The sequence below is a fragment of the Pteronotus mesoamericanus genome, unplaced genomic scaffold (genome assembly GCF_021234165.1).
Source record: "Pteronotus mesoamericanus isolate MK-2021 breed Mesoamerican mustached bat unplaced genomic scaffold, CSHL_Meso_final contig_116, whole genome shotgun sequence".
NCBI classification, from domain to species: domain Eukaryota; kingdom Metazoa; phylum Chordata; class Mammalia; order Chiroptera; family Mormoopidae; genus Pteronotus; species Pteronotus mesoamericanus.
Window position 1 is genome coordinate 34366722 of NW_026555027.1, and position 18109 is coordinate 34384830.

Sequence of the window (18109 nt, forward strand, 5' to 3'; positions counted from 1 at the left end):
TACTTCCTTTGCCATTCATTGTCAGCTGCTGAGAGTTTTAAATATACTCCTCTACCCACCCCATGGATGATGTTTTATAGTCCAGCTCCAGAGCTCTTGGCCTCTAATAAAACAATTGCTGCTTATTTATGTAATAGTTCGTTAGTAGCATACCTATTGTAAAATCCTCTTTGTTGCTTTAAATTCCTTACAGCATTTTATACCACAACAAGTGTTTATTTAATGGAATTCAATAAAATATTAGCTAATATAAATAGAACCCTCTGTAATTACACAGTAATTATATAGAATCATTAACATTTAAGCCTTAAACCAACTCGATAGAGTGCGTAGATAATCTCAATTTTACTGACATTGAAGGGGATTCATGAAGTTTAGTTTTATATGAAAATGAAACCCCGTCTCCCTACTCCTATTGCCCTTATAGCAGGTAAATAGCAAAATAAGTTCAAACAAATATTTGAAAATAAAAGACTTGCATTTCAGATTGGCAATGGAGATCAATTAACTAGTGCTGCTCCTTCCTTCTTGTGTTTTAAAATGGTTAAGTGATGAGATGGCGGTGGCTCATTACTTAGGAATTCTATCTATAACTCAGTTTTGGTCCTGGTAGTGACACACCTCAGGAAGATTGCGGCAGGAATGTTACTCATTGGGCAATTTGTTGTTCTGGTCACTTACTACTTTTAAGGGCAGTGGCTGAGCCAGACTAGAAATTCTTGTAATAAAGCCAGTGTCAGACGTAGATGATCCACCTTTTGGAAAACAAGGGTTGATCCTTTGATTCAGAGCTGTCTCAGGATACTTACCCACCCCCAACATTCTAAGGTTTCCTAGAAATTAGGGAAAGGTAACAGGTACCTTGGGGAAAGGTAGAGAGTGAGGATTAGGGGTGAGGAAGTAGACAACTATGAGAAAGCAGCCAACCAGCCTTCCCCTTTTTAAATTTGATTCTCTTTTTTTAATAATCATAATTCACATATCTTAAATGCATAACATTTCTTAAAGGAGGATGTTATTTCCAAGCTATAAGATCGAAACATGTTTTTAGAAGAGAATATGTAAAGAACCAAACAACTAACTTGCTCATCTTAGAAACTCGGTAATTCTTCGTTTGTCTCTGTGGTAAATGATTATTCTCTGTGAACCTCGTTTTTCACACAGTATTTTTCCTCTTGTAGCACAGTTTTAAAGTTTTTTTTTCTTTTAAATACCATTATTTGACAAGGCACTGTGCTGGGTACTCTATATGTATTAGGTTTTCCAGTTCCCAGAACAACCCTTGGATGTAGCTCTTCTTGTAAGTCACAAAAGTGCTGATGAGACAGAGGGACTTAAAGTAGCTTGCCCAAGGTCATGCTAGAAAATGGTAGAGCCTGTATTCAAACCCAGGCTTTATTAGCTCCAAGGCTTTTGTATTTTTTTGCAGTGCTCAGATTCTGCTCTTGCCAGTCTGTTTTCTCTCTGGTAGCGTGCCTTTGGAAAGAAGTTCTTAGTTTCAGGTTGGAGAGACCAACCTAAGACAGTGAAATGTACTCTCTGATACCTGGCTCTATATGAAAACCATAGCTTGAGAGAAGTGACTTTACAGCAGCATTTTAAGAAACAACAACGCTTACCCCAGATGGAGAGTAAAATGAGAAACAACATTGAGCTAAAAACTACAAGAACCGAGTTCTAGACCCTGTTGTTCCATCACCTGCCTGCTGATCAGTTTGCATCTGGGCCCTAGTTTCTTTATTTGTAAAACAGTGAGACCTCTATTAAATCTTTAGGACCTTTTAACCCCAATTTCTGCAATTATTGTTGTGTTCACAGGATGATAATCTTTAAAAATCTTGCTAAATTTAGCCCTGGCTAGTGTAGTTCAGTGGATAGAGTGCTGGCCTGTGAACTGAAGGGTTGCTGGTTCGACTCCCAGTCAGGGCACATGTGAGCCAGATTCCTAGTGGTGTGCGAGAAGCAACCACACATTGATGTTTCCCTCTCTTTCGCCCTCTCTTCCCCTGTCTAAAAATAAATAAATACAATCTTTAAAAAAAAAAATCTTGCTAAATTTAGACAATGCCTTAAGTACCTCCATGTGTTTATTTGTTTTACATGTCAGTATCTCCATAGTTAGACTGTCAGTCCTTTGAGGATAGAGAATGCATCTTATTGGTCTTTGCATAGCATAGTGTCTAAAAATAGCATCCTCTCAAATATGAATGTATACAGAATGAAGATGTGCTCCAGGAGATTTATACTCAGTTGTTTTTTTGTAGTTTATTTGTAATCCCAGTTTTCCTATCTTACATTTCCTTGGCTACATGCTCATCATCTTTTTATTTTATTTATTTATTTATTTATTTATTTATTTATTTATTTATTTTTTAAGCAACTATGCTGGCATCCTGGTATAGTTTACAACAGACTCATCCAACCTCTGCTCTCCCAGCAGTGGTCATCATCTTTTTAAAAAAATATTTTTATTGAGGTGAACTACGCATAACATCCTGAAACATTTTCATCAGCCAAAAGGAATCCCTGTACCCATTTGGCAGTTACTCCCCAAATCCCCTCCCCCTATCCTCCTCCCTCAGCCCTTGGAAACCACATGAGTTCTGTCTCTGCTGATTTATTTACTCTGGATCTTTCATATAAATGGAATCACAAAATATTTGACATTTTGTGTCTGGCTGCTTTTACTTAGCGTAATATTTTCAAGGCTCATCCACACAGTAGCATGTATAAACACCTTCTTTTTATGGTTGAGTAATATTCCATTGTTTGATATTATTTCATTTATCCATTCATTCCCTAATGAACATTTGGTTGTTTATGCCTTTTGGCTGTTGTGAATAGTGCTGCTGTTAACATGTGTGTGCATGTGTGTGTTTGCATTACAGTTTTTGATTCTTATGGATGTATATAAGAGTGGCATTCATTGGTCATATGGTAATTTTATGTTCAACTTTTGGAGGAAGCACTGCAGTGGCTGTACCATTTTACATTCCTACTAGCAATTGTACAAGAGTTCAAATTTCCTCCACAGCTTCACCACCAGTTACTTTTTCACTTTTCTGAGAACAGCCACCATAGTGAGTGTAAAGTGGTACCTTATTGTGGTTTTGATTTGCATTTTCTAATGATTCGTGATGTTGAGAATCTTTTCATGTACCATTGGCTATGTATATATCTTCATTTGTGAACCATCTCTTCAAGCCTTTGTCCATTTTTAAGTTGGATTGTTATTTTGCTGAGTTGTGAGAATTCTTTATATGTTTGGGGCACAGGTCCCTTATCAGATACAAGATTTGTAAATATTTTTTCACATTCTGTAGCTTTTTTGTTCACTATGATAATACTGTTCTTTGCACAAAAGTTTTTAACTTTTATGAAGTTCAGTTTATCTATTTTATTCTTTTTTGCTTCTGCTTTTCATGTCATATCTAAGACTCCATTGTCAAATCCAACATTATGAAAATATACCCATGTTTTCTTCTGAGTTTTATGGTTTTTTAATATTTATTCACTGCTTGTTCACCTGTTGGTGAATATTTTGCTTATAAAAATACCATTTAAACATGTCTGTCTGAAATTGTGGTATAATCAATTATGTATAGCTAGTCAATTTTAAGTGATAATTTATACCCTGGATTCTCAATTTCCACCATTTTCAGATTTCTAACCTCATTTGTACATTCACCTCTAAGTCAGTCTAGTTAATTCTGCTGCCAAAGTGGGCAAATATTCTGAATATAGACTCAGAGCAAGAGCTGTACAGTGTATAAGCTCTGGGAGACACCTGGCAACAGGGAAGAAGCCCAGAATGAAGCAGAATGGCCTCAGCCTTGGCGGCGGCTCAGGAGCCCCTACTGTGCGTGCGGTGCGTGCGTGCGTGCGTGCGTGCGTGCGTGTGTGTGTGTGTGTGTGTTCCTAAAAATAGAATTCGCTAGTCTTACCTTCATTCGCTTTGATGTGGGAATTAAGTCTTTGGATCCTTGCATGAATTACTGTTGTTTGAATAAGTTAGCTACTCTCCAACCTTTCTTGTTGAAGGTCTGGTATAGTAAATGAAACATCAGTTCATTAACAAATGCTAGCAGACTTTTAAGATGTTAAATCATATATATTACAGTTTAATTTTTTAATGACTGTAAACCAGTCATAGCTCTTGTTTGTGTCTCACATCTCGTTCAATGCAAATAGAATTCATAACTGTTGAAGTCACATTTTAAAACCTGAAATTGATCAAAATTCCCAAGGCATTTTTTTCATGGTGTTACTTGGTTCTTAGCAAACATTCTAGTTCAAGTTCTAGAAACTGTGCATGTGACATTTTTCATCTGTTTGTGGAAAAGTTCATGTGACCTCTAGCTGACCTTCTTAATTAGCTTTTTAAAAAAACCCACCTCACTGACAGTATTTTGGAAGTATGTTAGCTTACTTTCATTTTCAAGTTATTTACTGTATGTATACAAATATCTGTGTTAGACCCAGCTCTATGTAGAAAGTTTAATTAAAGGGGGTTTCAGATAACCTTAAGAGAGTTAAAAAGTATTTTCAAAAAGTTTACAAAGTTATTTAAAAAGTTTAATAGTTCAGAGATTTCCCAGTACAGTTAGAGGGAAAAGTTGGTTTGTTTGAAAATATTGTGTCATGACATCCCTCCAAATACCTCCCCCCTACATAGAGCCAGTGTTGGTGGTTTGAACAGGGAGAGAACCATTTTTACCGTATTCTAAGGGCTATATCCTTTTCAGTCATGTGTGTCATTAGGGTATTGATTAAAAAATCCAAAGGAACCTAGCAGTTCCAGAAGTTTAGGGAAAGAAGTATATGGTTTTAATGAGGTAAGGGTTATAATAGTATCAGGAGGTTCTCAAACACAAGACAGTTGCACAGAGGCAGTCAACTCACTGACTGGGAGACGAGTGTTTAGACAGACAGTAATGTTGCTCATACCACCATTGCGATTCATTCATTCATTTGTTTGTTCAGTGCTTGGTAGATTTTCACCTGCAGAGTGCCTGTGAATGCAATGGTTCATTTCAGAAAGGAGAGGAACCTTGGGGTTCCAAGGCACAGTTGTGTTTCGGAAGTCATTACTGTATGTTTGGCAGTGCCCTTTGTAAGGGCTTTTTGATGACAGTGACATGAGGAAGGGGGAACAAGCATGTTAAAGTCATTTGGCTACTTTTAAAATCAAGGCTGGGAAGAAAACATTTTCTGGCTCTAAATCACTCACTTGTCCTACGTTCTTTAAAGCATTTTATACAAATGACTTTAACAGTTTTAGGGGTCATGCCTGGGGTTAAGAGACTGCCTGGTATACATTTTGGTGGTTAAAAACAATACTTTACTGAAGTGGTAGAATTTCTGTTCACATCTGTATGGTGAAATGTTTGATGTTTATCTGATAATGAAGGGTTTCCTCTTAAGGCAATAATGTATAAAGGGTATACGTGCTGATTTTATGTGTTATAAGGGCTATTAAAATAAATCAGTACTTACAATGTAAGAAACAAACCAAAAAACAAAGGTATAAATAAAAATGTTAAAAACATTGCAAAGATCGTTAACAATTTGATGAGTGATTATTGTGCTATGCGCTACTGTGTTTTTGAACGCATTATTGAATTTAATCTTTAAACCCAACCATATAAGGTGTAGGAATTGTTTTCTCATTTGTAACTGTTGAGTAATGAGGCTCCGAAAGTGCATTGTTCAAGGTCACATGACCAGTATGGCTAGTGAGCTGGAAATGAAACCAGGCAGAGACCCTATTTCACAGATACTGCTCAGGCTGAGGCTGAAATAATTGCCCCTGATTTTTAAGTGAGGCAATCCAAATAAAACTATTTAGTAAATACCGAAATATCTTGGCGACTACAGCAAAAATACTGAAGCTGATGAGAAAAGATTTGGAAAGATTTGAAAGAATTGCCTTCAGCAATTAGTGGACATATTAATTGAAATCATACTTTAGAATATGCTCATGAAGTTACCCATTCTTACAACATTGTATTTCGCTTTAAATAATCACCAGCTTGTTAGCCTGTGAGCGACCACTGTGGTTTTGTAGACGTTTAGAGATTATCAGATAGTTTAGTGCTTTGGTATATTGTTCATGAAATTACAGTGTGAACTCTGGTCAGATGGTATGTGACATGAATATCAGCATCTTCTCTGCCCTGCTCCTATGGTTGTTTTTTGGTCCCTTTACTTGTAGACCTGTGGATGGGAACCCCGGCATCCCTGTCCCTCTACATTCCCCACTGGTCTTCTGTGAAGTAGTTATAACACGGGGTTGTACTGTGAGGTGAAGGGCGCTTACATGTAAATGGAACATCAGGGGGCAGGATCTGTCTTCTTTTGCCAAGTAAAGTGTTGTAGATTTTTTGGTTTTTGTTACAGTCCAGTAATTTTCATTGTCGACAGCACAACACTAATTAGGAGAGAGCAAATAAACAACACAAGGCGCTTGGAACCAGGAAGTCCCATCTCAGACTGGAAACGAGGGAGCAGGGTGGTGAGGGTGAAGGGAACCAAATATATATATGATGAGAGAGGATTTGACTTTGGTTGGTGGGCACACAATGCAATGTACAGATCATGTATCATGGAAAGATGCTGTTGAAACTTATATAATCTTACTAACCAATGTCACCCCAATAAATTTAAATTTTTAAAAAAAGAAACAGTTTAGGACTGATATCTGGGAGGTGGGTTGCTAAATAGGGGAGCCAACTACCAAGTTGAACACCAGTGGTGGTGAGGGTCATGTACATCTAGGGAGACCATTTAATCACAGGATCTCTGGAAGGGTGTCAGAAGTTGATTTTGTTGTTAAGACAAATAGTTTCATTATAATTAAGTATTCACTGAAACTGTTTTAGGTGAGTGTTGCCTTGCTGTTCATCGTTTGTGTTAGATGTGATTAACTTTCAATGAATTTAAAACCAACCACTTGTTATTTGAACATTTTGCTTTGAAACAACCCCAAGTAAATTTGGCATTAGTATTTCTAATAGTGCTTGTTTTTATAATTGGTATTTTCCCCCTTGCCTTACAACAGAAGAGGCATACCAAATTCAGTTGGTTTGGAGCATTTTATGGTGTCCTCTGTTTCAAAATTAATGTCATGTTACAGTAACTTACTGAAAATAATTTGAAAAGAAAATTATCATCCCAAGTCCATTGGCGCTTTTTAAACCTGAGGAGATAAATTCATTTAAAATTGATTTGTTTAAGTGGTTATTCATACATTCTTTTAAAGGCAAATAAAAAGAAACTTTTTCACCCACTTGGTTAGACTACTCTTAACTAAACAGCCTTGCTTTATGGAACTTGAAGATTTGGGAATTATTAAATATTTATGAAGATATCCATGGTTTTATTTTTTTCCCTTCATGACATATACAGCTGGAGAATTCCTTTCTATCCATAATTTCATGTCTAAGGCACAGTGTGCCAATTATTGAAGAGAAAAATAGTCCAAGTGATTAATTTCCTAGTTTTGATAATATTTAAAAAATTCCAATGATTATTTTGAATACAGTATATTTCTTCAGTTGTCAATGCCTCACTCTTATCTCTTTCAGGACCTGCTGAAGTTCCCATGATGTCACCCAATGGATCCATTCCTCCCATCCACGTGCCTCCAGGCTACATCTCACAGGTAAACCATTTGACGGACTTCTCCGCCCACTGTGGCCAGTGTCAGTGTACCAAGAGAGTGGGTGTGGAGTCTTGAAAACTTATTCCAGGGTTTATTTAGTTAGGATAACCCTGGAGTTACCTTCACTTTTGTGGCGCCACTCAGCCCTTTGTGAGTCTTGCTGCTTGACATGCCAGGGCTACTTGGCTGCCATTGGCCAAGATGGGCTTCACACTTGACCATGGATTGTGATTTCTTCACAGTCTACTGCCTTAGAGATGAATTAGTAAAAATATCAAAGGAGACATTGTTAACATAAATAGGGACTGTCTTCTGTTACAGGAGTCCCATTTCTCCATAATGTGGCATATCTTGGGATCGGTGAATCACTGAGTATGATGTGAGAACTTGGCTGCTTGTACTTAAATTTCTCCAAAATTTGCTTTTCTTTTAAGTAAAATAACTAATAGCAGTTTCAAAAGTAATAGGTATATTGGAAGATTTTTAAAAATCTTAAAGGGAGAAGTTATACCCCTGTACCTGGGTAAGGTTTAAAATGTTCCAGGTGCCTGGAATGTGGGTGTTTATGTATACTTGAGTTTTTCTCCTAGGCTAAGTGCAATATTAATGTCTCCCTGTTTCTCCCTGCACATCTTCCTTTCCAAATTCCTGACCAACCATTTTCCTCTGTCTTTGCTTCTTTTGTTCGTTTTTCTCATTGTAACAGCATTCTGTACTCATTGAAAAAAAAATCAGAAAAGTATTAAAAATACTTATCATTTTATTACCGACAGAAGATAATTGTGTTAATATTCTTTCAATTTTTTTCTTTCTATTCTTTTTCTGTTTTTACAGTCCTTTTAAAAAATCGATATTTTTAAAGTTTTTAATGATTTGCTAGGATAAATTGGCAGCTACATAGGAAAATTGTTGAAGCACAGGCAGGAATCAAAGAAGTTTTATCCTTCTCTAATATAAAACTTATCCATTTCTTTACTGTCTAAGTCATAGCATAGCCACTACAATTTCATTTTTTCCATCCTTACTTTCACGTGAGCCAATTTGGCATCTTTTTTTGTTTTTGTTTTGTTTTAAGTAGCCAGAATGTTTGGCCAGCCTTCCCCCTGTTTTAAATAAATGACTTGTTTTACACAAGTCTTTGTAAATAAGAGTCAGTGGAGGGAGAAAAGGGTGCAGAGCAGCCCTTCCAGCCAGGACATGTGATGATGGATCACATTCATGTTGCCAGTCAATTAACAGAAAAGAACAAGGAATGCAGAATTCCATTATGTCTCTGCTCATTTATTTTGAGGAAGTGTTTCATTCCAATGAACAGAGTACAGTTCTCGCCATTTTGATGGTAGAAGTAACATCTCCTTTTATGCCAAAGGTCCCTCAGTTGAACGTTCTGGTGGAGAGAAGCTGCAGTAGACTTCTTCTTGCCAGTGTTACTGTGATTTAATTATAAGGAAGCTGAGGCTCAGAGTAGAACCAGAATCGCAGCCCAAGAATTTCTGATTTTACCCATTTCTTTCCCACTGTGATGTGATCTTGAACTCAGGGGCAGAGCCTGCCTTGATGGATGTATTAGCTTTACATTACGTTACTTTCCGACAATGTGAGTGCGGATGTGTGGTTTGCTGCCCATGCAGCTCCAGTACTAAAACGTCAGCTTCTCACCCATGAGATAGTCCATTATTGTAAGAAAAGTTAAGAGGGAGGCAAGGGAATGATTGAAAATGTTACATTAGTAACTCCAGACTGAGTAGTGGACAAAATCTTGATTAGAGCAGATTCATTACATATAATAAATAGCTGAAACTGCTTTACAGATAAATTGGTAAAATTGATCAAATAAATTTGACAAATGGCAAACATCAGTCATGTGCAGAAACATCTTACAGTAAGAGAAACACCTGTAGTTGAAGAGAAAGACAGCTGTGGTCTGCTCCGAGGTGCAGTTAACATCACAATCTTTGTTTTCTCAGGTTAAGAAGGACTGAAATCATGGACCTTAAAGATAGTGCGGACTTAGGGCAGGAAACAGTGGGACCTTGTCACTTCACCCCAGCAGGCTCTGATACAGGAGGCGTTTGTGTGTAGGGTGTGTGTGGTTTGTGCTCTATGTTTTATTGGGAAGCTAGGGAAGGTTTGAGGAAAAAGATGACCTGACCTTTTAACTTTGAGAGAGGGGATTTAGGTAAGGAAGAATTTAATCTCGTCACACTCATCATCATTTCCATTTTGTAAAAACATTTGTCAGTGTGATAAGGGCTGAATCTATGGGAGAAACAGGGTGAGTAGTGCAGCTGGGAAGAACATGGACGTTAATCGAAGGGGCCTGCCTTCAAATTTCGCCACGGCTACGTCCCATGTAACTCTTACAAATTCTTTTACCACCTGTGCAAATTCCTACCTGATCTGGTAGAGGTAAGAATTACAAGAAATGTTATGCGAGGTGTGTAGCTGTTATGTGGCCTACACACCTCACATAACAGTGGGCATTCGATAAGTAGTAGCTATTATAATAAAGAAGACTGTTAGAACAATTTCAATGAAACTTTGGCAGTTTGCCTTTCTAAATACATACTGAGATCACACAGTATGAAGCAATTTTTTCCTCTCATTGTATACTGGCCGTGGTTCTTCTCAATTTTTAACCTCATCATTAACTTTCTGAATAATTTATATATAAAAATTTCTTAAGCAGATGCCTCGAGTTTTATTTTCCATCCTTTCATAGTAATTTATGAAACATTTTTCAAATGTGACAGGAAAAAGTTCATGTAGACCCAAAGATTAAAAAAGCATGTGAAAAGAAAAAGTGAAATATCCAAGTTAATGTTCTATCACTTGGGAAACCACTCTTTTTTTCCCCCAGATTAATTGATGTAACCTACAAAACTGAATAGTAGTTGAAATACATATTTTTGTTGCTATTGTGGAGTACATACTTTACCTCATTTCTTTGTTTTGGATATTAGTTAATAGATAAACACCTGTTGAAATTTTATATATTCTATTTCCCTTGACCTGGGAGAGACATGAAGTCTATTTAAAAATGTATTTAAATTTTGGTATGGTTGGTCATTCTCCAATGAGAATTTTTTAAAGAGTTGGCCAGAAATCAGAGACCCTCTGGGGAAATATTGGGGCCTATTTGGTGGGAGCCTTGGCATGGTTTTCCCCATTTTGCTCAGCCGAGCCAGCTGAGCTATACATATGAGCCTTAGCTCCTTCCCTGTAATAGTTACAACCTGGGGTTAAACCAATGCTGTGTTTCTTCTCGAATGCTGTGAAAATGATGAGCAGAAAGGAGCATGGAGAATTGTCCTGTTCCCTGACAGACTGAGAATCAGACCCATTCAGTATCCAACAATAGAGAGAATTGGAATCTCTTGCACATCCTATGGAGGAATTGATTTTTCTATAGAAAGTTAGGGAAGTGTTCCAGAATGAACAGAGTGTATGCGTGGAAGTTGGGAGCTACAGAAAGAGCAGAGGACTTATGTTGTGTATTCTGTTCTCGTTTCAAGGGAACTGTGGTTTTTCAGCAACTTTATTTTTTACTTTATGGCTTATTTTGCCCAAGGAACTGGTTGATATTACTATATTAAAGAATATACCCAGGACATACCTCCCCCCTCAAAGCATTGTGCGAGTTTCCTCTTTCTGAGCCTCCTCTCTGTCTCCCTGGTCTGCATTTTCTCTTAGATTTCTTTTGTTTCTGAGATCCTGGCATTGTGGTCTAATAGAATATAAGATTAGCTGGAGGAAACATGAACCCAGGTGGGGTTCTGCATCCAACTCGCTGTGCGATTTTTAGGAGTATTTTTAAGTTATTTACTTGGATGTTTTACTTGTCTGCTTATTTGGTCATTGCTGGTCTTCCTCCCTTTTAACATTCAAGTTCCTCAAGGTCAGTCTCCTCTTCATTACCGGATCTCCAGTGTCTTGAAAGGTGCTCGGCACATAATAGGCCCTGGCTGGCTGGCATCACTGTTACCTTGTGGTGGAAGGAGGGGAAAGGAAAGGGTTGGAGGATGTCTGAGGTTCTTTCTAATCTAAAATTACGTGATTCTCTTCTACTGCTCATACTGTGCCCTAGAAAGGAGACTGAGTGAGAACATAATTTTCCAGAAGCAGTCATTACCAAAACAGTATGGCACAGTCCTTTGGTATTTGGCATTCCATTGACTAGAATGCTGTTCTTCACTTTTATAGAAAAATGATAGTTGATTTTCATAATAATAAAATTGAGGCCATATCACATCTAGAAATGATTTCTGAATCATTAATAAGGATTAAATCATGCACATTATATTTGATTTTATTGCACAGTTAGTATAGTCTCTTTCTAATTTAGTTACATGTTTGTCATATGTAACAACTTTTCTTAGAAAAACACCTTTCTCTAACCTATTGGGTACAAAACTTGATGAAGGTTAAGTGGATTTTATATTTCTATATACTCTTTGGAACCCGTCAGGCTTACAAACTTACTTTGCTATGTGATAAGTATGATGTGAGTATCATTAGCATGGATTCTTAATTCTGTCTTGGGCTTTGGAGCCCTTTGGCAGACTGGTGAAGCATTTTTAAATGTAAAGTATAAAATTAATAAATATGATCAAGAATAATCTGCCGAATGGAAAAATACACTATTGGTGATGTTTCTAGTTTTCTAAGAGCTATTATATAATACAAATAGATACTCTCTCCAGATTTTTTTAAAAAAGTTTTTTTCAAAAATTCCAATTACTTTTCTCAAACACTTCTTACAATGGTTAAGTAATCAACCAATTCATCTGCTGTGTAGGCAACCAAATCTAAGGTTTTAAATAATAAGGTGATCCATGACTAAACAAAAATTTCTCATTTTACCCACACACTCATTTATATGTAAAGTCTTAAATTTTCTAGCTTAATTTTTAAGCCACATGCCAACTCCGGACAATGACTAAGGTATAAACTGAAGGGGAACTAGGTAGGTCTAGATAACAAATCCGAGCCAGGCTGCATACAGGGGATCACAAGTTGAAGGCATTGATACGGGCCTTCCTTCAGGACTTCTGGGCATGATTCTTACCCACAGGCTTGTTCAGGAGGTGACCAGTATAAGGAGATCCCCCTGCTGTTTGCTTTATATGTGCCAGCACTTTTATCTACCTGGAAACAAGCCAAACTCTTCATACTTACTTAAATCTATAATCTGGAGAAAGGAGCACAACTAGGGCATATATAAATAAAGGAACTTTTGGCACTTAACTGGACATACGTGGCTTTTTCCAGATGACTACTCGATTACTTACAACTAAAACCACTGAGGTTTGGAGAGGGTGGTGGAAAACAAGTATATCCTGTTTGGTATATCTCTTTAATCCAACTTACTTCAGTAAGGCAGGAAATGCCACAGTCAAGGGGACATTCGCAGTAATTTATAAAGGACCTTCCAAATTAAGAAGGAAGCCTGGCAAGGTTCAGAGACACAGTTTACAGACTCTAGAAACAAGGTTAGGTCCTCCGCTGGCTCCAGCTCTCTTATGTGTCCTAGGTACCCCAACTTGAGGATCCCATGGTAAGGGAGAGACCCCTGTTTAGACAGAGATGAGCTTCTCAAGATGCTGCTGAGAGTCAGTTGGCCCCTTTTCTGGGCAGAAATATAGCACTGGTCAGATGCTGAAGGCAAATGGCAAATGGATAAATTTAGTGTAACAATTGAAGGTGTGACAATAACAAGAACTTATCTTGCTTAATACTCAGAAGATCCTCTGACATAGGTAACATCATAGATTCTAAATTCCTAAATTCTAAATTCTAAATTCTAGATGAAGAATTTCAGGAGCAATTAAGTAACTCAATAATCTCGGGTCAGCTACGTATCATATTTTCTTGTATTTGACCAACTTAAATATCAAAAAGAACCACACTTGAAGATCAAAAATCTAATCTAATCTTCCCCAATATCTATGTGGCACATAAGGACACCCAACAAGTGAGAAGTTCTATCCAAATCTCCTGACTTTTCTGTCCTTTCAAATTTCATGATTACATCTGTGGTGGAAACTACAAAACGTGTTTCTCAATGCCATTTCTCTACACTGTCTGCGATGGCTAACACTGATGAAATAATATTTGCTCTTTCCAATACTTCGTCATTAATGTTCTGAAATGACAAACCCTCTCGGTTTAGGACCAGCTCCTTTGGCCATACAGCATAGATCAAAACTGAATTTTGTAATTAGGTATGTTGTTATTTGTGTTTAGGAAGTACAGTAAGCAAAATACTTAGCATATATTTTAGAGGAGAATGTCAGATATTTACCTGAATTTTGGGGGGAAATTTTGATAATGAATGTGTTAATAGCTCTTGGTAGACATCACATCCAAGCAGATAAGCCTTTTTTTTTCTTTCTGGTTTGCTTTTTCATTTATTTGTCCACTTAGCCAACATTTATTGAAAGCCTCCCTTGTGCCCCAGTGCCCTGGAGGGACTGGCCGTTGTGTGGGAGAGACAGAGGTCTAGTTCACGCTGCAAGACGCAGGTGCTGGTGGAGGGGTGAGCACCAGGCTGGCCAGAGAAGCCTGGACTCTGCCTGCCCACCCCTCTGTCCGTGCGGCTCTTTGTGTTGCCCAGCCTTTTTGCCGAGATTTCTTCCTTTCCCAGAACGGCCTAGGAGCCCTCTTCAAGTATGTTCACAGCAGTTAGGAAAAGAACTTGAGCCTGACTTCCACAAACTCATTTGGTCCCAATTTTCTGTGTGTAGGTAGCTCACTCAGTGCTCCTTGGTGCTTCCCACCTACCTTCCCCCCCTGCCCCCCAGGCTGACTCCCAGGCCGTGTCCCCCACCCACACACGCACACAGGTTCATGAGTATCCCCATGCAGTCTGCTCCGTCTACTTCCTGGCTCACCCCTGGCCCCCTGAGGCAGCTTTTTAAAATGTTTCTGTTGCCTCCTGCCTTTTAAGCTCTTCTTTTGATTCTTGACCCAGCCCAGAAGTAGAGGGGCAGAGTTTTAGGAACTAGGGAATTTATTAAAATTCCTGTAGTGCATTTCAGTTTAGTAAGGAGAACTAGCTTCCTTCTCTGTCAGCTATGGGAAAAGACACCCAAACTGTGAGTGTTTTTAAGATGCATTTTAATTCTTGACTCAAAATTGTCCCCTTCAGCCCCTATTAGCTCTCTGACGTCAGGCGAGTGAGCGTTACACCCCTGAACTTTATTCCTCTTATCTCAGAAATGGAGATAGCTGTATATGCCTCACAGAATTGTTGAGCTTTTGGGAGAATTTAATGAGGTTCTAATATTAATAGTAATAATTACCAATAAGATTTTTCTGTTATGTATCAGTTACTGTCCCAGGATCTTAACACATGGTAATGTGTTGCCTTATTTCAGGAGAGGGTATCAAAGCAGAACAGCAGGTATTCAGTAAATCCTGGTGCTCTTTGGAATCCCTTCACATCTCTTAGTAATCCAGCCGTCTTATTTTTCACAGTTCGTTGTTAACATATTTAATTCTTTGCATACCTAATTTGTGTATAATTCTTCATGTATGAAAACTTTGAAGTACAGACCAGAATGAAGATCTGGTTCTGCAACTGCACTAGTACATTTTAACCATGCCATGCCTTGGTTTCCGTCACGTGCAGCAGGGACGCTAATATCTAATTCTAGTAGATGAATGACGTAACCCATGTCCGGCAGCTGGCAGATCACAGGCACTGGCTGAGAGTTTTTTCCTCGTCTGCCTCTCCATGCTGCTCCCTCTTGTTGCTTCCAAGCTTTTTCTTTTTAAAAAATTTTGTTTTAAGGGTTCTCTTAGTTATACTTCTAAAAACACCTATGCAAACGAGACAAACACTCTCCCTGTTTGTCGCGGACAATGCTTGTCTTATTTGCATGGGTGTTTTTGTGCCTGGTGCCTAATTCTCTAGCCTCTCATCCTGTGTCTAGGCCACAGGATAGCAAGAATACTATGCTTTATATAGGTCTTATAAGTTTCCCAGTAAATACGGAGCAGAATAAAAAGGCATGATAAATAATCAAACAAGCTTCCATCAGGCTGGCTTTCTTCCTCAGGCTAGGAAGGTGGCTGAGTGTGTGTTCATGGAGGAGAAATGCACTACTTTTTATAGAGGGCTTCTTTTCTAGTAGACAGGACTGCTAGTGGAACTCCAGAGGAAACTCGGGAGACTCGGATAGGTGGTGTATTTATAGGGCTGCCATAACAAAGTGCCTGCAGACAGGGTGGCTCAAACAACAGAAATTAATTCCTCACAATTCAGGAGGCTACAAGTTTGGTTTATTCTAAGACCTCTCTCCTTGGCTTATAGATGGTCATCTTCTTTTGGCATCTTCAGTGATCTTCTTTCTGCATGTCTGTATCCTAATTTTCACATCTTATAAGAACATCAGTTATATTGGAATGGGACCCACCCACATGACCACATTTTACCATAATTACATACCTTTAAAGGCTCTGTCTCCAAAATCAGTCACATACTGAGGTACTGGGTGTTAGGATTTCAATAAACAAATTGGTTGGGAGAAGGGAGGACATAATTCAGCACATAGCAGGTGGCAGCCTGAGAACCTAGCACCCAATGATCTTTTCCAAGGATCTGTGCTCTGCAAAAATATGTGAGTACCATTCCGTTGAGTCACAGAGCTAGGAGAAAGGCTTGATGAAGAATACTTTTTTTTAATTCCTGAAAAAACAATGCTTTGTTCTGATTTCTGAGCAGCACTTGCTAAGACTTAGGCTTTTTCACTTTATATTAATTATTCTTAGGCTACGTAGATCAATCTTACTGTTTAGCAGATATTTTTTTCTTCAACTTTGAATATCCAATGCTTAGCTCATAGTATGTGTCAGGAAATGATTGTCAAATTGAATGCAGGCTATTTGTCTGTCTCTGGACATTGTCACAATTTCATTCATCCCAAAAGGAAATGAATCTGTCTATTCCATGGTTATTTGTGAAGATTGAAGGCTCATTTTATTGTCTGAGGATTTTAGAATGAACTCTTTCTGATTTCTAAATTCTTCTGCTATAGTCATATATTTCTTTATGAACCATACTTTTTTTTTTAAACAAAGAATGTTACTGCCCCTATTTCCTGAGTTGCATATTATTTTGTGCATCATTATTGCTCTTCAGACTTCCTTGTTCTTTAGGGAACATGGGCATAATTTCTTTAGACATAGATAAAAATTTGGTAATTAAGTATATTGTAATTTGTGTTATGGAAGAACAGTAAAATACTTATTGTAATTTGTGTTATGGAAAAACAATAAACAAAATACTTAGTATATATTTTTGGTTTTTGTTTCTGGTTCTTTCAGGATTAATTTTTTTTTTTTTTAATATTCTTAACAATAAAGTTGGCCTTGGCCTTGATTGGTAAGGGAGCAGATTTTTTAAAGTGTCCCATTATGCATGTATATGTAAATAGATGTCTTTCGCCAATACCACAGAATAATGTAAGATAATTAAAAATGGAGCTCTCTAACAATTTTCATATATGTAGGCAATTTGTGGTTTCAGAAAGCCACTTAGTTTTCTAACTCGAAACTATCTTTTTTTTTTTTTTTTTTTTTGGTGAAGGGTAATTTTTATGTTAGACCTATTTTTTTTAAGTAGTGGAAATGAGAGTAAGCATTTTACTCTTTTAAGATATCTAAGTTAAAAGATGTTTCAGCTCTTTATCTTTTATTTTTCTTCCTTTCCCTTGACTACCATTTTATTATCTGTTAGTGCTTTTTTGCCCACATTTTTAAAAAGTGCTTTATTTTAATGTCAGAAATTATATGATAAAATGATTAAAGTAATTTCATTTCATTATAATTACCCTGGTTTACAAACCTAAAGAGCTGTTCTTCATATTTAGTGAGAGGCCTGCTCTTGTTTTACTGTATCGGCCAAGTCCGTGTGGTTGGTTTTAAACCATTGGAAGTTTTACAGTGACTGAAAGAACGAAGGTTGTGTCTAGAAAACAAATACTTGCCTTCTGTAGACCTTCTACTATCTAGCACAGGGTTGAATTAATGTTCCATTAAAGAAGAATATCTGGAGTATGCCTTACTATTTTCTTAATAGCCAGTGGCAGAGTGGGGAAGAGGAGACACTGTAGAATGATGCATGTTTATATTAGGTGGTAAGAAAAATCCATATTTGTACAAAGTGTGCTGCTAAATGTATTCATAGAAGATGTGCTTTGATGATAATTATTAGGGCATGCATTAGAATTTTCAATAGCATGGTTTAAACACCATTTCACATACACCTGTAAATGGGCAGTCATGCATTCATAAATGAGGTTAATGTGATTAGCTTGCCAAGGTCCTCAAGAAGTTACATTATTAATGAATACATATAAAGATATGTTTTGAGCTTTAGTAGGGAGTGTGACTCAGAATCTTAACTTTAAGGAGTTAATCTTGCTTTGTTAATGAACCATT

The 18109-nt window shown here is 37.5% G+C and overlaps 1 protein-coding gene across 3 annotated transcripts in view; it reads left to right on the forward strand.

The window, feature by feature from the left end:
- The window catches only part of FNDC3B (fibronectin type III domain containing 3B), a 311713-nt gene that overhangs the window by 159810 nt on the left and 133794 nt on the right, over window positions 1–18109 (forward strand). For all 3 annotated transcript variants that reach the window (XM_054580585.1, XM_054580576.1, XM_054580593.1), the window contains exon 4: window positions 7587–7663. In XM_054580585.1, the coding sequence (XP_054436560.1) occupies window positions 7587–7663 (77 nt within the window). The remainder of the gene's footprint in view (window positions 1–7586; window positions 7664–18109) is intronic.